This window comes from Zalophus californianus, chromosome 15, assembly GCF_009762305.2.
Source record: "Zalophus californianus isolate mZalCal1 chromosome 15, mZalCal1.pri.v2, whole genome shotgun sequence".
Classification (NCBI taxonomy): Eukaryota; Metazoa; Chordata; class Mammalia; order Carnivora; family Otariidae; genus Zalophus; species Zalophus californianus.
In genome coordinates, this window is record NC_045609.1 from 33,855,028 (window position 1) to 33,877,650 (window position 22,623).

A 22,623-nucleotide genomic window follows, 5' to 3' on the forward strand; every position below is an offset into this window, starting at 1 on the left:
AATGGCCAAAAAGTGGAAATGATCCAAATATTCACCAACTGATGAGTAGATACATAAAATGTGATACATCCGTATGATGGAATATTGTGCCATGAAAAGGAATCAGGTACTGATACATGCCACAATATGAATGAACCTTGAAAACATTGTTAAGTAGGGGCGCCTGGGTGGCTCGGTTAGTTAAGCGACTGCCTTCGGCTCAGGTCATGATCCTGGAGTCCCGGAAACGAGTCCCACATTGGGCTCCCTGCTCGGCAGGGAGTCTGCTTCTCCCTCTGACCCTCTTCCCTCTCGTGCTCTCTATCTCTCATTCTCTCTCTCTCAAATAAAAAAATAAAATCTTTAAAAAAAAAAAAGAAAACATTGTTAAGTAAGCAAGATACAAAAGACCACATACTATGATTCCATTTATAAGAAATATCCAGAATAGGCAAGTCAACAGAGAAAGTAGATCAGTGGTTGCCAGAGGAAGGAGGAAATGGGGAGTTAACTGCTAATAAGTACAGGCTTTCTTTTCAGGGTGATGGGAATGTTCAGAAATTAGATAGTGGTAAAGGTTGCACAACTGAAAACACTAAAAACCATTGAATTACACACTTTAAAGGAGTGAATTTTATGGTATGGGAACTATAGCTAAATTTAAAAAGGCACCCCAAATTAAGCTATCCCTTATGGTCTATCACTTCTCTCATCAACCTCTGATTCCATGATCCATCATTTCAACAACATTCTTGCTAAATACCTAAATTAAACTGTCTGGCAAAAATATTATCCTCGGGCGCCTGGGTGGCTCAGTTGGTTGGGCGACTGCCTTCGGCTCAGGTCGTGATCCTGGAGTCCTGGGATCGAGTCCCATGTCGGACTACCTGCTCGGCGGGGAGTCTGCTTCTCCCTCTGCCCCTCCCCCCTCTCATGCTCTCTCTCTCTCTCTCAAATAAATAAAATCTTTAAAAAAAATATTATCCTCAATGAATTTTTTTCTCCAAGCTTATACCTGTGTCATCAAACTCTATTGGAGAAAGTCATGAAATAGGGCAAGTGTGTTCCACTGATAATTCATGAACACCAACTTCAAATGGGCCCTTACTCCTACTCTGAACCCAAACCCACCTCAGCTCCCCCCTTCTCTCAGTACATATCCCCTACTTCAGAGAATATAGAAACCATACACTTTACCTACATTTCCATCTATCTGTTCCTTTTAGATCATCTAGTTCCTTCATTCCAGTTCCAGAGAGGAAATTTCTTTCCATTATCTAAGGCTAACCCTCTGCCTTAGATTCTATAATTTTCTGACATTTTAGGAAGCATAAATCATTGATTAGCCCTTCTCTCTCTTACCTAATCAACTTTCCTTCTTAATTCCTCCCACAGCTTTTAACTGAGCTTAAGTCTCCTCTCCCTTAAATAAATAAACAAACATTGGGCGCCTGGATGGCTCAGTCGGTTGACTGCCTTCAGCTCAGGTCATGATCCTGGGGTTCTGGGATCGAGCCCCATGTTGGGCTCCCTGACCATGGAGAGCCTGCTTCTCCCTCTCCCTACTGCTCTGCCTCTTGTGCTCTCTCTGTCAAATAAATAAAATCTTAAAAAAAAAACAAAAAAAAACTGAACCAGGATAATTAATACTGTTAGAAAACTGACATTTCTCACATCCATGTCAAAAAATATATAGGATTCTTCTTGATCTGATAGACTGATTTCAGTAAAATCATTTTAAAAATAGTAAATAACAATATAATTTCTCAAACTATGCTAAGAAGTTGTCAGAAAGGCAGCTATAATCTATAATGATTAGAATTGACAGGATTAGGGGCGTCTGGATGGCTCAGTCAGTTAAGCATCTGCCTTCAGCTCAGGTCATGATCCCAGGGTCCTGGAATGGAGTCCGGCATCGGGCTTCTTACTCAGCAGAGTCTGCTTCTCCCGCTCCTGCTCCCCCTGCTTGTGCTCTCTCTCAAATAAATAAAATGTTACAAAAAAAAAAAAGACGACGACTTTGAAACACTTTCCGTTTTTAAAATAGCAAGGCTTCTGAAATACTGCTCAAAACTAGCTTTCAATTTTGGTATATGACCTGATACTGACACATTTGATCTGTTAATAGTTTTTTTTTTTTTTAAAGATTTTTATTTATTGAGAGAGAGAGAGAATGGTAGAGAGAGAGCATGAGAGGGAAGAAGGTCAATAGTTTTTTCTATCAACTATACTTTGCCCTCAGTAGGGGTTAGTGTTGTAGTTTCACATAACTTTTACAGAGATTTTAAAATAAGTTTTAATTTCACTGAATGGAGATTTTTATCACTCATGTATCTGTAGAAGGTAATTTGAGCACATACATATTTGCCTACATAAGTGTGTGTATATATATATTTTTTAGATACTTTATTTTTGTTTTTTGAAGATTTTATTTATTTATTTGGCAGAGAGAGACACAGCAAGAGAGGGAACACAAGCAGGGGCAGAGGGAGAGGGAGAAGCAGGCTTCCCGCAGAGCAGGGAGCCTGATGTGGGGCTCGATCCCAGGACCCTGGGATCATGACCTGGGCTGAAGGCAGACACTTAACGACTGAGCCACCCAGGTGCCCCTATATATGTATTTTTAAAGTAAGCTACTTTTACCATTGAAATAAACCAGACTACACGGACAAACTATGAGCCACCCAGGTGCCCCTATATATGTATTTTTAAAGTAAGCTACTTTTACCATTGAAATAAACCAGACTACACGGACAAACTATGAGAAACAGTTTTTCTTCCTTAGAAATCCTTTTCTAGGTTGAAGAGGACAAGTAGTTTGCTGAATGATTTAATGAGGCTATAGGCTTTTCATCATTTAACTTCACCTAGCCATGTCTCACCACCACAGCAATAAGCATGTCCACTTCCTCAGGAGCACCAGCCTCTAATGTGTCAAAAACAGGTTGAGCATTCAATGCTATTTGCAGTCTTTCAATAACTCTCTCTCCACTTTATGCCTAACTTGGCGCAAAGAAACTATCCACAAGCTCAAGAATATCTTCCTCTGTAGAGCGCACAAGTCATAGTTTCTGTGCCTCTACCCTCCCTGAAGAACAGATATACACCTTCATTCCAGCTTCTCTCCATTTCCTAGCTGCTGGAATGACATCTTCAATGAATGCTGCTCTTATTCTCCCAGCTGTAAAATACTGCCTTCCACATGAATCTTTATATTTGTATCAGTACCATGGTCTTTCCATCCAGAGATCTCTGCCAGCACACATGATCTACCATAGCCTGGACAGCTATGGTAGATCATCCACCCCATTCCCAGATGTTGCAGAGGTCAAGATACCCTATCTTGGTGGGAATCCTCTTCAGCCTGTTACCTCAAAAGACTGAGGTCCTACTGGCACTCTTCTTTCCAAGAGGGAAGAAGTATTTTCCTCTGCAGTTAATTCTTAACATTTTCTCTGATATAAGGAAATAAGATGCTCTTCACAAAAGCAGTCATGCTTATAGTCCTTCTGATATATAGCAAGACCACAGTGACTTTGGTGGGCACCTGCTGGATGCTACTATGGGAATCAGCCTTGGTCCAGAGGGTGGAGGGTGGTGGCAGCTGTACCCCCAGAACCATTCATCTCAGAGCTGGCAACTGCCTGCAACTGAAGCACTTCAGGGAGAGGCTACCTCCATGCCCCTGGAAGTAGAGAAGGCAGCTGCCCCTAATGTTTTTACAGTACTATATATCTTACTTTGTAGCATTTTTCACACTAATTGTATATTAATTTATTGTTTGATTAAGGTAAGATGTCTTCATTCAACCACTAGTCCCAAATACGTATAAATTCTCCCTGGCTTTGCTCACCACTGTATCTGCAGAACCTATTACAGTGCCTGGCATATAGCAGATGCTCAATAAATATTTGCTGAATGAAGAAATGAATGAATCATACAGACTTCCCAGAACTAATCCAAGATTTATTCTATTTTACCATACTACTTGTCTAGTGATCCCTTGTAAATTTATATGGACTGGCTGAGTAGAATTCCTTAGTGTAGCAGAAACAGGAAGGATCCAAGAATTTTAGTGTTATAAAGGGTGCAGTAGATAAATACATTAAGAACTTATTTCTCTAAATTCTGACTGAGTTCCTCGTAGAACTAGGAACTAATCTAGTCTGTCACTGTACCTATATTTCTGGCTGGCAACAATTTGATAGATTTTTGAACTTTATAATCCACAAACTACTGACTTGATTTTTATAGATAACTGCAACACAAAATTGGCAAGCGTTCTATTAAAATTTCAGGGGCGGGCGCCTGGGTGGCTCAGTTGGTTAAGCGACTGCCTTCGGCTCAGGTCGTGATCCTGGAGTCCCGGGATCGAGTCCCACATCGGGCTCCCTCCTCGGCGGGGAGTCTTGTTTCTCCCTCTGACCCTCTTCCCTCTCGTGCTCTCATTCTCTCTCTCTCAAATAAATAAATAAAATCTTTAAAAAAAAAAAAAAAATTTCAGGGGCACCTGGGTGGTGCAGTTGGCTAAGCATCCGACTCTCGGTTTCAGCTCAGGTTGTGATATCAGGGTTGTGAGATCAAGCCCTGCGCTGGGCTCTGTGCTCAGCACTGAGTCTCTCTCCTTCTCCCTCTGCCCCTCCCCCTGCTCATGCATGCTCTCTCTCTCTCTCTCTCAAAATAAATATCTTTTAAAAAAATTCAAACTAGATGCATCTTGAGAATTGTTCCTATTCCATCCTGGAACCTATCACCCACAGAGAACCTGTCTCCTACTTCTGTTACTTTCAACTTCCTTCCTTGCTACCACAAGCATCGATTCCTACCTTTTCTCTAATACTTTGGTAGAAGCATCAACCTTCAGCCTTACAGAGACTGGATCTTTTCTCTACATTTTCGAACCTACGCTTTCTAACTCAAATTGTGGCCAGCCAGAAAGATAGGTACACTGACATACTAGATTAGCTCCTAGTTCTACTAAGAACTCAGTCAGAATTGGGAGAAAGAAGTTCTAACTCAACTTACCAATTACTGCCTCTCTTTTTATCTTTAATCTTTTCTTTGACAATGCTTACTCTTTGGTGTAAAGTTTCCTGCTACCAAGAAGGCCTTCACTTTTGTTATTCTAGCAAATTACCATTTCAATCTTTCACTTTACCTTTTAAAATTATAAAAGCAAGAAATGTGGGGCATCTGGGGGATTCAGTCAGTTAAGCATCCAACTTTTGATCTCAGCTCAGGTCTTGAACTCAAGCTCATGAATTTAAGCCTGGTGTTGGACTCTATGCTGGGTGTGGAGCCTAAACACATAAATAAATAAAATTTATATATATATAAAAGAAATGTTTGTTATATATATATATTTTTAAAGATTTTATTTGTTTATTTGACAGAGAGAGAGATAGCGAGAGCAGGAACACAAGCAGGGGGAGTGGGAGAGGGAGAAGCAGGCCTCCTGCCGAGCAGGGAGCCTGATGCGGGGCTCGATCCCAGGACCCTGGGATCATGACCTGAGCCGAAGGCAGACACTTAACGACTGAGCCACCCAGGTGCCCCTGTTTGTTATATTCAACAAATAGTCCTGGGACAATGGATAACCACATGCAAAAGAAAGACGTTGTCCCTACCTCATATCATAAAAAAAAAAGACCTCAAAAGGGATTAAAGACCTAAATGTAAAAGCTAAAATTATAAAACTCTTAGAAAAAACTGTAAGTTTAAGATTTGTGATCTTAGACACTAGTTTAGCTATGACATCAGAAGTAAAAGCAACAACAAAAAAATAAACTGGATATCATCAAAATTAAAAATTTTGTGCTTCAGGGGCGCCTGGGTGGCTCAGATGGTTGGGCGTCTTCCTTCGGCTCAGGTCGTGATCCCAGGGTCCTGGGATCGGGCCCGCATCGGGCTCCCTGCTCAGCGGGAGGCCTGCTTCTCCCTCTCCCACTCCCCCTGCTTGTGTTCTCTCTCTTGTTGTGTCTCTGTCAAATAGATAAATAAAATCTTAAAAAAAAAAATTTGTGCTTCAAAGGACACCATCAATAAAGTGAAAAGACAACTCAGAGAATGGAAGAAAATCTCTGCAAATCAAATGTCTGATAAGGACTTGTGTCTAAAATATATAAAGAATTGGGCGCCTGGGTGGCTCAGTTGGTTAAGCGACTGCCTTCGGCTCAGGTCATGATCCTGGAGTCCCTGGATCGAGTCCCGCATCGGGCTCCCTGCTCAGCAGGGAGTCTGCTTCTCCCTCTGACCCTCCCCGCATCTCATGTGCTTTCTCTCTCATTCTCTCTGTCTCTCAAATAAATAAATAAAATCTTTAAAAAAAATAATAAAAAAATAAAATAAAATATATAAAGAACTATTACCACTAAATAAAACTCAATTTAAAAATGGGCAAAGGATCTAAATAGTCTCCAAAGAAAATATACAAATGGCCAAGAAGCACATGGAAAGATGCTCAACATCATTAGCCACTGGGAAATGCAAATCAAAACCACAATAAGATAGCATATCACACCCACTAGGATGGCTATAATCATCAAAAAGACAGACAGTAACAAGTATTGATGAGGATGTGAAGAAACTGGAATAACCCATACATTGCTGGTAGGACTGTAAAATGGTACTGCCACTTTGGAAAAGTTTGGCAGTTCCTCAAATGGGTAAATAGAGTTACCATATGACCTAGCAATTTCACTCCTAGGTATATACCCAAGGGAAATTTAAGCTTATGTTCACATAAAAACTTGTACATGAACGTTCAGAGCAGCATTATTCATAATAGCCAAAAAGTAGAAACAACTCAACTGTCTATCAATAGATGAATAAAAGATAAATAAAATGTGGTATGTCCATCCAATGGAATATTGTTCAGCCACGAAAAGGAATGAAGTACAGATACATGCGTCCACATCAGTGAACCTTACAAATATGCAAGTAAAAGAAGGCAGATGCAAAAGGCCACATGCCGTATGATTTCATTTATATGGAATATCCAGAACAGGGGGCGCCTGGGTGGTTCAGCTGGTTAAGAGTCTGACTTCAGCTCTGGTCATGGTCTCAGGATCCTGGGATTGAGCCTTGCGTTGTGCTCTGTGCACAACAGGGACTACAGAGAGTCTGGTTGTTCCTCTCCCTTTGCCCATCCCCCTGCTCGTGCTCTCTCTCTCATATAGATAAATAAAATCTTAAAAAAAAAAAAAAAAAATCCAAAACAGGCAAATCCATAAAGACAGAAAGTAGATTTGTGGTCCATCAGGGCTGAGCTGGCGGGGCCGGGGGGGGGGAGGGGGGGATTGTGAATTGAGGATTGGGTAGTTATTGTTAAAGCAGATTTTCTCTTCCAGGTAATGAAAATGTTCTAAAATTCATTGTGGTGAGGGGAGCCTGGGTGGCTCAGTTGGTTAAGTGGTTGCCTTTGACTCAGGTCATGATTCTGGGGTCCTAGGATTGAGTCCCACATCAGGCTCCCTGCTCAATGAGCAGCCTGCTTCTTCCTCTCCACTGGTTGTGCTCTCTCTTGCATTCTCTCTCTCAAATAACTAAATAAAATCTTTTAAAAAATAAAATAAAATTCGTTGTGGTGATGGACACACAACTCTGGATATACTAAAAGCCACTTAATTGTACATTTTCAACCAATGAATTGTACACAGTACGTGTATCTCCCAATAAAGCTATTTAAAAAACAAAATACATATAAAAATTTCAAACTGCATATACAAAAGAATACAAAGTCCCTTTCCTAGTCCCACTCCTCACAGGTAAACTGTACGTTTTAACAAATAGGTACATATTCTCTCAACATTTCTCCCTGTGTATAAACAAATATACAGAGAGAATTTTTTAATAAATAGGAATCTACTCACCTTCCAATCTCTCACATCAATATACACATTCACTTTTTCTCTCTGAAAATACTTCTGACATCTTCCAAGTCAATACATATAGCACTACCTCAGTTTAAAAAAAAAATATTGTGGTAAAAAAAAAACGTAAAATTTACCATTTAACAATTTTTAAGTCTGAAATTCAACAGCATTCACAGAGTTGTGCAACGATCACCGCTATTTCCAGAACTTCTCATCATCCCAAACAGACACTCTGTACCCATTAAACAATAATTTGCCATTTTGGGCACCTGGGTGGCTCAGTCAGTTGAGTGGCTGCCTTCGGCTCGGGTTATGATCCCAGGATGGAACCCTGCATCAGGCTCCTTGTTCAGCAGGGAGTGAGCTACTCCACCTGACCCTCCCCCCTCTGTGCTCTCTCTCTCTCTCAAATGGATGAATAAAATCTTTTAAAAAAATAATAATAATTTGCCATTTCTCTCTCCTCCCAGCCCCTGGTAACCTCTAATCCACTTTTTCTCTGCATGATTTTTTCATTCTAGTTACCTCCTATAAATAGAATCACATAATATTTGTCCTTTTGCATCTTATTTCATTTGGTATAATTTCCTCAAGGTTCATCCATATTGTGGCACGTATCAGAATTCCATTCCTTTTTAAGGCCAAATGATATTCCATTATATGGATATACAACATTTTGTTTATCTATTCATCCATGAATGCACACCTGGGTTGCTTCCACCTTTTGGCTACTATGAATAATGCTGTTATGAACATGAGTGTACAAGTACCTGCTTGAGTCCCTCCTTTCAATTCTTTTGGGTTTTGCCTAGCAGTGGAATTTCTGGATCACATAGTAACCCTATGTTTAACTTTTTGAGGAAATACCAGACTTTTCCATAACAACTATATCACTTTACATTTCCATCTCACAGTGTTTTTTAACTACTGCTTTTCATCTTTTAAATTTATTTATTTATTAAAGATTTTATTTATTTATTTTTGAGAGAGAGAGAGATAACAAGTGGGGGGAGGGGCAGAGGGAGAAGCAGGCTCCCTGCTGAGCAGGGAGCCCGATGTAGGACTCTATCCCAGGACCCTGGGATCCATGACCTGAGCCGAAGGCAGACACTTAACCAACTGAGCCACCCAGGCACCTCCATTTTTTTCATTTTTAAAGATTTATTTATTTGAGAGACAGAGAGAGCATGCATGAGAGCACGAGCAGGAGGGACAGAGGGAGAGGGAGAGAGAGAATTCCAAGCAGACTCTGCTCCGAGGGCAGAGCCTTGACTCAGGGCTCGATCTCATGACCCTAACATCACAACCTGAGCCAAAGCCAAGAGTCGGATGTTCAACTAACTGAGCCACCCAGGTGCCCCTTCTTTTCATTTTAAAATAAAGTATCTTTACTTCCAAAATGACCATGAAGGTCTACCAATAAAGCACTGGTTAAATAAGGTTATTTCTACTTTTTCTCTATTACAAATAATATCTCTCTGTAGGTTGAACTCCTAAATGTGAAACTGCTAGACGACTTTTACATTTTGATGAATGATGTCAAATTGTTCTCCCAAAAAGTATTTTATACTTTTACTGTACGTTTACGAGTGCCCATTTCAGAAAATACTTGCCAGTATCAATCTTTTTAATTTTTGCTAACCTTAAAGGAAAAATATTTTAATCTTAATTGTTTAGTTTTTTTAAAAAGTTTTAATTTGCACTTTTTGTTATACCACAAATGATCTCAATGGACGGTCTGAGGCTTAGCAGTTAAAATTATTAATGATTAAAGGTTAAAAAATAAATTGTTATCTTAATTGTGGTTCTGTTACTGTCACTAGAGAGGAAAATAAACTCTACTCATGCATGTAAAGTTATTTCACTTAATTTGACTTTCACGTGAAAACCTCTCCAAAATATAAAAGGATTCTCTTTAGCTACATTTAAAACATTTTGTTCATCTGGATCGCAACCGCTAATCTGTCTTCAGCAACACTGTTATAGATCTATCAGGTAATCTAAGAAATTAGCCCTGAATTTAGATTGTTGTAACATTGCTCAAAAATTCAGTGGAGACACTGAGGATACTGTAATATATATTAACTATTTATTCTTCAGGATTTTGGGTCTTATTCCTGCATTAAATTTTATCAACAGAAATGCAGGTTCTTTCTTCTAAGTACTCAGTGTTTTTTAACTGAATTAGAATGTAAGGTTACAGTATTTTCCATTACTAATTAGATAACACAAACTATATTCCTTTTGGTCTTAATCACAGGAACCCCAAATCTATCACTGGAATGCTTTCTTTTTTTCCCTTTTTTTAAAGTAGGCTCCACACCCTACAACATGGGGCTTCAACTTAAAATTCCGAGATCAAGACCTGAGCTGAGATCCAGAGTTGGACACTTAACCGACTGAGCCACCCAGGTGCCCCTGGAATGTTTTGAGTAAGGAGCAACATTCTCATACTGCATGACTGTATTTCTAATATATTAATAAGGACATCATGTTCAAGTAAATAGATAGACAATATCATTTTGGAGGTTTTGGAGATTATTACAAAACTTCCACAGGAAAATGCAAGTGATATAATTTGCACTACTTTCTTCTAACCCAACACATGAAAACTGACATTTTACAATTAGCTAATATAAAAACTGTGATTTTTTTTTTTTTTTTGCAAAGGCAAAAAATAATTCAGGACCCCAAGTGCCAGTTAGAGAGAGCAAACTTTCAATAATTCTTCTCTAAGTGCTTGACGGTTAACAAAGAAAAGCTGATCATCTAGCCCGGGAATTTATCCTGGCCCTTTGGATCTTAGTGGGACAATTATGCAATCATACTATAGATCTATCCGTTTCAGTTATCTCAATCTGAGAACCACTGTTCAACCTAACAGATGGACTGTCATTGTTAAAAGTGACTCCAATTTAAAAAAGTATCTGAAATATTTAAAGATATTTGTATCTGCTCCATACTATAAAATAATAATAAGCTTTTATATTGTATTTGTTCCTTATTTCCATGGGTAAATTAAATCTTAAGCATAAGAAAACGCCGTATTATGGGAAATCTGTATATCAGAGTAAGAAAATGAAAACTACTTCTAAAAATAACCTACCAGAATCAAAGAAGCTTTTTCTACCAGACTAGATTATTTATTTGCATATCTCTTAATATTACTTTAACTGGACTTTGTGAGCTCACATAACTGTCTTTTCAGAGCATGTAAACTCAATGTTTACCTTTCCAAAACTAAAATTCCATTTCTCTGCTTTAGCCAAAATTATTAGCATCTCCATTAACAAGCTGTAGTAAATTTTTAGTTTGTTTTTTTTAATAATGGAAAGGACAGACATGACTTACCAGAAGTTCAGAGATAGTCAATAAAGTAAACAGTAATGGATTTCCACACATACTTTACCCGAATAAAATTCTATTTGCTAGGATTCTGGAACATATTTTTCCTTCCACGGAAGATGATGCAATCACTTAGAAATTTCTCAAAATACAGATATTTGAAATTCCCTTCTGACCCATTCAAAATACAGATGTTCCCACAGCAAAAGGAACTACATTAACTGACAACAGTACACATAAATTTTTCTATTTTACATTTGAGATGCCTTTTTCAGAGGTATAATGTATGAAGGAAACCTAAAACACTCATTTACTTCACTTGTAGGAATATTCAAAATTCAGATTCTAGTGATGGGTAGAAAATGTCTTGACATAGCTAATAAATTCCCAAAAAAGGAAAACTTGTTAAAATATGAAGTGTTTGGATATTTTATGGAGCAAATTCCTTCTTTAACAGTTAAGGCTTCTCTCTCAACATATGTATTTTCTTTTTAAAAGACTTGCTGAACAATTTTCCTTAAGAGTAAATATGAATATTTGAACACAAACACACACACACACACACACATACACACACCCTACATACTCTGCTAAGATTGGGTGAATTTATTCTGGTGTTAGTCTTCCAAGGCTTCTAATGCTGCTGGCTAAATGCCCTCTATAATATGAAGTATGGTTGTGTCTTTCTAAAAAATCCAGTGAAATTGCTTCTCAGAGCTATAAAGTTAGAATATTTTAAAAATAAGCCCAAAATGTTTAGAAATATTTAGTTCTTAAGGAAAAAAAGTCTGTAGATCACCTTTCAAGGAGTAATTTATTTTACCTTATTGGTAAGAGTCCAATGACTCTGTGGGCTGGATATTTCTTCAAAAGGTCCATTGTATATATAAAAAATTTCCAAAAAGGACTTCCAAGGAACTAAGTTCATGAAATTTTCTTTTATGTGCTTCCTAAAAGCATCCAAATCTGAAGAATTTAGAAACAAGCCTTATGACAGTAAAAAATGCCTAAAACCATGTAATCTTTGATAAAATATATACTGGCTTATTTTTAAAAAAATAAAGGGTTAATTTTTTAAGACATGAGTAAGATTCTGTAATAAAATGGAAAATTAGCTGAAGTTTAACTTGAAATTTAGAGTTAATTACAATGCACAGAAGCATTATAAATCATGTATCAAAACATTATCCAAATTAATTTCTACAAATCCTTAGTCTCCCTGAAATCAAAGTCATATGATAGAAGTTAAATTTTCTTCATGTCTTCTAGTTTGCTGGGGGCAGGTAGCATGGGGCACATGATGAGGCAACCAGGATATGTGTGCGGGCATGTTGAAGGTTATTACCATATGAAGGACATATAGCTTTGCCCAAAAAGAGTAAGGAAACAATGCATTCTGTACATTTTCAGAGGTATAATGTATGAAGGAATTTATAAAAGTATTTTTGTTGTAGAGAAGTATAATGTAATAAATTTTGTTATGACTTTTGTTATGACTTACAGCAATAATATTCAAAATTTCTGTTCCAGTAACTCCTAAAATAGTTGTTAAATCTATGTACTTACTTTCTGCACATTTTAGTTGAAAACTAATTTTTCATCAAATAGTTTGAAAGGATTTAATTCTGAAATTAGTGGTAATTTCTGAAAAATGATCTTTTTTTAACGTATCCAGTGGAATCTAAATACCACGATGAGTTGATGCCCACCATGATTCACTTTAAAAAAAATACATGAATGAATTTTTTAGTACTTGGGAAATTTTATATCATTCTTTTTTTTCCCCCCTTGAACTGCATTTTCATTCCATTCTTATCTTAGAATAGTGGCTTTTTTTTTTTTTTTAAGATTTTATTTATTTATTAGAGAGAGAGAGAGATAGAAAGCACAAGAAGGAAAGAGGGTCAGAGGGAGAAGCAGACTCCCTGCTGAGCAGGAAGCCCGATGTGGGACTCAATCCCGGGACTCCAGGATCATGACCTGAGCTGAAGGCAGTCGCTTAACCAACTGAGCCACCCAGGCGCCCCGAAGAGTGGCTTTCAACATGGGGTAGAGAGGTGAAGTCTCTGGGGGTGGTGGTGGGAATTTTGCCTACCAGGGGATGTTTGGCAATGTCTGGAGACATTTTTGATTGTCAAAACTAGGATGAAGGGCGTTACTGGCATCTAGTGGGTGCCAGAGATGCTGCTAAGCGTCATACAAAGCTACAACCCCCAACAACAAAGAATTATCTGATCTAAAACGTCAATAGTGCTGAGGTTGAGAAGCCCTGTCCTAGAGAAATATATTTCTATGCCTAAAAATCTTTTATTACATTATACTTCTCTACAACAAAAATACTTTTATAAATTGATAAAAATATAAATTCCTCTAACATAAAGGTCTAATTGTTAAAAATAGTGTCTTCTGGAATGAGTTATTACAATTATCATTAGTACACATTAGTCTAAATAACGTGATTAAACAATCATTACCCACTATAAAAAGTGAAAATATATTAAGATGTTTCTAATGAGACAGAAGGAGCTTATTTTGTTATTTTCAATATTCTCATTTTTATGAGAGCTAAGAAATCTCCATTACATAAATAGGTAGATGGAAAAGGAGTTCTGTTGGAATAATGTCACTTATTCTGTGGGCTCCTTCTAAGTTATATACATGAGTTACACAGTAATCTACTGTTAAAAATTATTTCAGTGATCAGCTAATAACTTAAGTACATTCTCTTTAAAACATTGTTGAAAGCAAAGAATTTGAAACCAATTGACTTAAAAAGGACGTGTTATGGAATCCTTCAAGGCATGCACTTTCTCAATACCTGCAGCTATTCTGGTGACCCAGAGATTTTTATACCTTTGCTTTACTATAGAAGCCAAATTAGGCCTTGTTTCTATGAAGGTTGTTTGGGAACTTCTCTTACTTCAATATGGGAACACAATTTCACTTTTCAGGTGGGGTCTGGGGAGTCTCAGCAGGCATTTTGAAATCTAGTAAGTTACTTCTGGAAAATCTCTGTTAACTGCCCCATAACCATGTCTGTTTATTAGTCTATCATGAAAATTCAAGCATGGTTGTCATGCCTAAAGCCTAGGTCTTAGAAACCTTTATGAAAATTAGATTCTCAAGAAGGAAAATGGTCCAAGTAGGACTAAAATTCTCTCCATTACTCCCTTACCTCTTAGATACTCTGTACTGTGCTGTGGTCAATTTTCCAGTCTCAGGGTCATGTACTGTAGCTCGGCTCAGCTACAAAAAAAAGAGAAAGGACAAGGACTTACTCACGTAGCAGGCAATTTTGGGCTTTTGTTTGTTTTGTTTTGTTTTGCCAAGCCACAGGTGATTGGAAGGGTTCAGATTGGTCTGGATGGTAGGTAATGGTTTCAAATCAGCAAAAACATTTAGACAGGTGGCAATAAAAGCCACTTCCAAATCAAAAGAAAATGGGTTGACATATTTTTGTTGTAGATTTATTGTCCTTTCACTTTTTTTAAAAAAAATCATTTGAAAATGTATGTAAATGATTTATAGCACTGGGTTTCACAGGAGCTTTCTCAGATCTAGAAGTTTAAAGTCCTTTAAGTATTTTGACAAAAGAATAGTTAATAGTCTCTTTAAATTTGTTTTCTAAAACTCTCACTGAGATAAAACTGTTAAGTCTCTCTGGCAAAGTAAAGGCAAATAAGTTCATGAGTAATAGTAGTTAGAAGACTGAGATCAGAAGCATAACTCTTCTTTCCATTGCCAACTTTCTAGTCAGCAAGTTTTTTAAAATAACTCCAACAGGAGGAATACAGATTACTCCAAAATGACAATGGTATTTCACAAGATGAATGAACAAATGCCAATACAAATCACTATTAAGAATGATGTGAATTCACTGCAGCATTTATGAATGTGAGAGAACTATATAAACAAAGACTACTCCCAGATTAATCCAGGCTGCTGCTTTTTCTTTTTTTTCCCTTTTGGCAAGAAAAAGGAAAAAGAAAAAAAGTATTAAGCCATTTCCTGGAGATGTGATTCCTGACCTGAAGAGAAATGCAAAGCATATGAATTCCCTAAAAACAAGAGACCAATTAAAGATTAAAAAAAGAACTTCTAGTTAAAGGGAAAGACCTGTGAAACACAAAGCAGTTTATCCATGCGTATATAAATAGGCGGTGACTCGAGCTGGAGACTGAAAATGACCTACTTCCCTTAAATGAATATTCCTGTAGGATGTACAAAACACTCATTAGAGGCCAAAATATGCAACATACACATCTCTTACCTTTTGCTAATTCTGTAATGTACCGTCTCCAAGTCTCCTGTTATTGGGTTTGAAATGGTGGCTCGCCTCAGCTGTGAAGCCAACCATCAAAATAGTTGCATTACAAAACAAAAAAAAAAAATGAATCACATTTATCCAACCAGTCAGAATTCTGGGATTTTTACAAAGGAGGATGAAAAGAGAAAAGAACTCCATAAGACTTCCAGTCACCTTGTGTTGAGCCTTGAGAGACAGTTGGCTTTTAAGCTTTTTCTATTTTTTTTGTTATTTTTTATATTTTGTTTTCGCTTTGCATGAATGGAGGGTACACAAACAAAAGAGATTAGAAATTAAATTTCTTTCAGTCGTTGGAGGAGACTGTGAGGAAAGAAATCACTAAAATTTGAAGTCTAATTTATAGTTATAAGAAAGGCTATTTGTAGTTAATGATCCATTTCAAACTTTTGATGTTAATTTTTTTTTAGTGATGGAACTGTTTACAAAGGTTAATGCTGTCCAAAATTTGTTTCAGGGTCTATCTTTTCTTCTTTCAACATATCTGTTCATGTATTTCACACATACAGTGAAATAATCTTGGACTTAGCAGAAAGGCAGATGAAAAGAACTCAAATGTACAAAAACAGTAGGAAAGAGGACAGCCAAGATAATGACTTCAAACTAAAAAATAAAAATGATTCTGAAATTAACAAGAGTATAAAATTTTTATTGGCATTGAATTTTTTGATTAAAATAATCCAACTGAGGCATCCCCTTTGAAGACTGAGGCCTCCGAATCCAGAGATACAAGACTTGACCTCTAAGCTGAAATGAATTCTTAAAAAATATTCCACCAAGGTATTCTGGTTTACTAGATTTACTGACCACAAAGAATGGACTAAAACAGAAATTGAAAAGATACCGATAGAATATGGTGTGATTTAAGTAGTGCTCTGTTTGAAAGATTTATAAGAATTCCCTTGGATAGCACCTATACATATTAGACCGGTCTTTTCCATTTAAAATGTAATCTTTGGTTAAAAAAAAAAAAAAGTACCAATCTGGAATAGTAAAACTTAACAGCAACAAAAATTTTGACCTGAAGTTTATTTTGAGTAGATATCCAGATAATTAAACCTTTATAACAAGGATCAGCAAACTATGGCCCATGCGCCAAATTCAGCCTGCCACTGGTTTTTGGAAATAAAGTTTTACTGACATACAGCCATGCTCATTTATGTGCTTTCTATGGCTGCTTTCACACTACAATGTAGACTCGAGTATTTGTGATAGATGGTATAGCCAGCAAAGCCTGAAATATATTTATTATTTGCACCTTTACAGAAAAAATTTGCGAACTCCTATATAGAGCACAGATAAACCTAATGTTTAACAATCTCTTTATGAAACTGATGGCAGTCTGTATTACTATCAATGAGATCAAATAGGTTTTAAGAACAAGCTGATGGGAAAAAACGCAAGAGCATAAAGGGTAGTCTTTCTCAAATTCTCATAGAAGAATTTCTGTGCTAAACACTAAGTTTATGGGATTGTGTTTACATTAAATTATTTTCCTTAATGAATCACTAAATTCTACCTCTGAAACTAATAATACAGTTAATTAAATTGAATTTCAAAAAATTTTTTTAATTGTTTTCCTTAAAATAAATGATAGGAGTTAAAGTCAGAAAACTATGATGTCCTTATTTCAAATTAGCATGATGCTTGTGCAATTGTATCTTTCCAGTAATAATGTGCCCAAAGAGGAATAAAAATACTTCAAGTATTCTTTCAGATAAAAATATTGAAGATATGAGAAAGTTGGTCTTTGATTAGCCTATGAGACTAAAGGGTTTGAAAATACATACAAAACTTTTTCAGGAAGATGCTGAAACATCTGTGAATAAAATCAGTGTGAATAAAAAAATCGCATCTATGATTTTCATAATTTAGTGTTTAAAACCCAGTTGCAAGGTATGCTATTTGTGTTAATAACAAACTGAGGAAAAACTAGTATAAATAGAGCTTATTACCAATTCCATTATGTTGTGACAACAGTATCTAAAACTATCTGTGGGGTTACTGCCATATCAATTATCATTTTTGTAATCTTGCAAAGGCAAAACTAATACACAGGTAGAGTAAATTGAGAGAAAAAAGAAAAAAAATTATTTACCCTTGGTTTTGCTAGATCTTTGACAATTTCAATTTCTGCATCAGAAATAATATCATGGAAGCGAATAATACGAGGCTTGTCCCACTCATCCTCCTGTTTGGCTGGAGCCAGAATGAATTTAGGATTCCGGTTTCCATCATGGTAACGGCAAAAGAGTTTTTTCTGTCTCCGAGGAGTCTAAACATAAAGTTAAGAAAATGATAAACATATTAGAGTAATAATAGTTTTAATGCTTGCTTCTATGCAAAAAAGAAATAATAATCATGCTTGCGTATAGAGCATTGATGGAAGAATATATAAAAGACAGTACTCTGCAAGTATTTTGCATCAAATAGGACATTCAGGATTTAAAAGTTTTATTAATGATTATTTTCTGGGAGAGATGTTAGGCCTTAAATAAGAAAAAAGATATGGTTTCACTTTTAACCTGTGTCTCATCAAAATAAAGTTTGGGTGTCTAAATATGAAAGAAATAATGAAATATTTATGAAAATATGAAATGAATGACCTGCATTGCTCCAAACTTCACAAAGTAACTGGGAAGCACCCAGAGAAAAAGTTTTTAAAAGGAAAAATAAAACTAAACCTCACCAGGTTTTCCTAAATACCTCCCAGTTAGATGCTTGCAGCATAAATAAACAAATTTAGTTAGTTTTAAAAAGCAAAGATGAAAATGAGTAATTCTGAAAAAGAGAAAATAAGTTATTAAAGAAGGCAGGTGCTTTTATTGATGACTATTAAAAATAGAGTGATGGACAAAACAAATAAATGTTCCTTTCAATCTATATTAACTAATAAATTATCCATTGCTGATTCTTCTCGATTAAACAAGTATACCATATATGAAATAGAAATAATACTAGTTTTTGTTTGTTTTTGTTTTTTTAAAAGATTTTATTTATTTATTTGACAGAGTGAGTGAGAGAGCACAAGCAGGGAGAGCGGCAAAGGGAGAGGGAGAAGCAGGCTCCATTCCAGGACCCTGGGATCATGACCTGAGCTGAAGGCAGATGCTTAATCGACTGAGGCACCCAAGTGCCCCTAGTTTTTGTTTTAATTATTAGCTAACATCCTAAGACAAATAATGATGCATGTTTATTCTCCATGTACTTTATTTACCTAGAGTCAAATCTAAAGATTTATTTATTATAAGTCTTTGATACAATGATGAGGTGAATTTAACTACTCTGAGAGTAAAGATGATCCTTGATTTTGGGCAGAGTTGACATGTGTGTGTCACATCAACACACTAGTAAATTAAGCAGACTTCTCTTTTATACCTATGGTTCTATTTTGATTTCTTTTTTAATATTTATTAAAGGCAATAAAAAAATCTGCTTACTACTAGAAATTTGAACACTAACTAGATTATGATATTATGGAAATATTGTGCACCTTTTTAGGTGTAACAATAGTTTTTTGATTATTTTTTGAGTATCTTCAAAAGATATGTAATAAAATATTTAGTTGTGAAATTAAAAAAAATGTTTCGTGAGTCTATCAGACTGTTATTATCCTTGTATTTACTCATTAGCACCCAAAGCAAAAGTAAGCATATTCTTCCAGGAGTCCATAAACTTAGCTCTCAAAAGTGTCAACATAGATATGATCTACGCATTTGCTGTTAGAAATTAAGCTGTCAACAGTAAGTCCTCAAATTATCAAAAAGTCATCAATATCAAAATGTACAGCCCAGCTTGACTTTATTAGTAGCAGAGAAAAACTTAACACACTATTCAAATGTTTACACTTAAAAGTACTTACTTCAAAGATTCACTAATTCCTTCTACATATGCCTGCATTCAACTGAAAACTAGTACCACATGATATTCCATACAAAAGGGTTCCATGCGGGCGCCTGGGTGGCTCAGTTGGTTAAGCAACTGCCTTTGGCTCAGGTCATGATCCTGGAGTCCCTGGATCGAGTTCCGCATCGGGCTTCGTGCTCGGCAGGGAGTCTGCTTCTCCCTCTGACCCTCCCCCCTCTCATGTGCTCTCTTCTCTCTCTCTCATTCTGTCTCAAATAAATAAATAAATAAATAAAATCTTTAAAAGAAAAAAGGGTTCCATACTTTATCCATTAATATTGGGAAGCAATGTATAGCATATCCATGTTGTACATTATCATAAAAAGGCTCTGAAAAGTCCTGAGGCCGAACAAAAAGCTATGTTCCCCAGACTTGAACTTTTTTGTTTGTAGTCTTTTATCTATTAACACCCTGAAACACTAGTACTCTGAGTTATAAATACATAAATATAGATATACAATAAAGAAAAGGATATTTATAGGCACATTTGTGTATTAAAAAAAATAAATGTTAAAGCCAAAATCTGTGGAAACTCTTTCTGCATTTTAAGTATTTCTTAAATAGACTAACACATTTCACTAAGCAATCCTGTCAAGGTCAACTAGGAGCAAAGCCACAAAAGATTATTGTATAGATGAGTTCTTTGTTTTACAGAATGGGTTAAGCTGGTATATTATTTCCGCTTAAGACTGCAGAAATATCTTTTGCATTAAAATTAAGAAAAAATCTTATCATTTCCCTTAAACTATCTGATCCTTCATCTTATAAAAATAAGCCTCTTTTGGCCTATGCAAAGAGTTATATTACCAAAAATACACAAAATGGCATAATGATTCAACAGCTTTATTCTAAAGCTATTTTACTAATCGTTGGAGCACATTAAGTGTGACACCCACAATAAGTTGACGTGGCATACTGTAATACTTTAACAGTTAATTCTAATTTTTATCACATAGGCTTAAATATAAAAGAACTCTGATTCTCTCCAGAACTATGTACAAACACACACACACATTCATACACACACACAATTGGCTTTTCCACTTTACCATTTTGATACCCTCCCCACGGCACAGCATTTCGTACTTCTGTCTCTCTGGCAGGTAATCCACAGCAGCCCCTTTTTTCTTCAGTGTGGTTTTCTGATCAGATTGGTCATCTGAAGTAGACTTATTGACATCTTTTTCTTTAGCCATTATATATTCAAAATATTTTAAGTTACCATTAGCTCTCTGGTGTTCAGGATCTATTGGATAAGGAAGAAAGCATGACCATGGTTAAGTTTACAGTCATTCAAGCATCAGAATATAGTAATATAAAAAATAGACGACCATATAATTTACCTTCCAAACCAGGATACTTATGAGAGTGAAAGGAGGCACTAATAAAAATTATTATACCATGGGTGCCTGGGTAGCTCAGTCAGTTAAGCAACCAACTCTTGGTTTCAGTTCAGGTTTGATATGGGGCTGTGCGATGAGCCCTGCTTCCAGCTCCACACTCAGCACAGAGTCTGCTTGAGATTCTTTCTACTGCCACTCCCACCCTGCTTGCGCATACTCTCTCAAACTAAATAAATAAAATCTTTATTAAAAATTATTGTACCAAAATAATAGCTATAAAGTAAATCACATAGAGTCACCCTATATAAAAAGGGTTCTGGAGAAGGAATCAGCCATTTATTTCAAAGTAGCAAATATTCTACTTTGAGAAATTATTAATCAGCCAAATGAATTATAATCAATTTGATGCCAAATGAATTCTAGGGGCACCTGGATGGCTCAGTTGGTTAAGTGTCTGCCTTCGGCTCAGGTTATGATCCCAGCGTTCTGGGATCAAGCCCCGCATCAGGCTCCATGCTCAGCAGGGAGCCTGCTTCTCCTTCTCCCTCTGCCTGCCTACTTGTGATCTCTCTCTCACTCTGTCAAATAAATAAAATCTTAAAAAAAAAAAATCTAAAATATTACTCATTCTACTTATTTTAAGCAATGTTAAAGATTTTTCTGAAACTGAAATGTAATCATCATGGGGAAGACAGTGTATGCAGTTCAAAAGCAACATTCACCACAGATACATTATAAATGCAGAACATAGCCTACTTCCAAGGGCTGAGAGAATTTCAGTCCCAAAATTCTGAGATGGAAAAAGAGAAACTAAAGCTATAATTTTCAAATAAGCCAGAATCCACTAACTGCCTCTGAATTGCTAGTCATCATTTTAAGCTATCTTTTAGTAGGGGAAAAGAGGACTACTCCACCCATCCGGGAGAAAGAAAAAAAAATCCAAACCACCACACCACACACACACACACACACACACACACACACACACACAAATAACAAAGACAGAACAATATATAGAAACTTCACTTGTGATATTAACTGAAGTGATTAGGAAATCTAGCCTTAGATTTGTAAATGTGTCTTTGAGAAACTGCTCACAATATATGTTGTAATATACAATATGATCTTAATTTTGTAAAAGAAAGGGGAAAGTGTATATGTGCAAGGAAGGGAGTATATACTATAAGGAAACAAAATTTGTGGGTATCGTCCAGTGATTGCCTTATGGATGACTCTTCCATATCCTTTTGTTTTTAAAAATTTCCTATAATGACTCTTAAGTCAGGAGGAAAAAAATCACTACAAAATACTGAAAAAAGGGGTACTTGAACTAGTATTTCAATTTATTAATTCACTCAACCAAGAAATAACCCGTCAGAAGTGCATTTTCAGATGACCAATCTTTTTAAACTATTTGACTCTTCTAACATACACATATTAACCTGTTCAGAAAAATATTAATTTTTAAAGTTTCATTATATACCAAAGGCCACCTGAATGTATTAACATACAACTCTGCCTCCAGAGATTCTGATTTAGTAGGTCTGGGGTGGAGATCAAGGAATTTTTCATTTCTAATATGTATCCAGGTAATTTTGATGCACATGGTTTCTGGATCATACTTAGAGAAACAAGTTCAAAATACTAGTGATCAAATCCTCATAGGATATCACATTATCTAACATTTGAATATGACAAATATATTTTGTCTATTTATTTCAAATCACAATTTTTAAATATGAAATGCAATAAAACATAAACATTCTTCAAAGGAAACTGGTTAATATTTAATATGACAACATGGTAAATAAACATTTTTGACTGAGCTAGTTAGGTTAGGTCCAATTTTGAA

At 36.1% G+C, this 22,623-nt stretch overlaps 1 protein-coding gene and 1 pseudogene across 2 annotated transcripts in view; both read right to left on the bottom strand.

The window, feature by feature from the left end:
* Positions 1 to 22,623, bottom strand: part of P4HA1 (prolyl 4-hydroxylase subunit alpha 1) — an 82,907-nt gene that overhangs the window by 20,503 nt on the left and 39,781 nt on the right. The window contains exons 7-9 of one of the 2 annotated variants that reach the window (XM_027595906.2): positions 20,478 to 20,674; positions 17,621 to 17,797; positions 14,374 to 14,444 (exon numbers count right to left, since the gene is read on the bottom strand). In XM_027595906.2, the coding sequence (XP_027451707.1) occupies positions 14,374 to 14,444; positions 17,621 to 17,797; positions 20,478 to 20,674 (445 nt within the window). Of the gene's footprint in view, positions 1 to 14,373; positions 14,445 to 15,468; positions 15,540 to 17,620; positions 17,798 to 20,477; positions 20,675 to 22,623 lie in introns of both variants that reach the window. The other variant, XM_027595905.2, reaches the window with a different exon arrangement.
* On the bottom strand, positions 2,554 to 4,317 carry LOC113923360 (annotated as a pseudogene).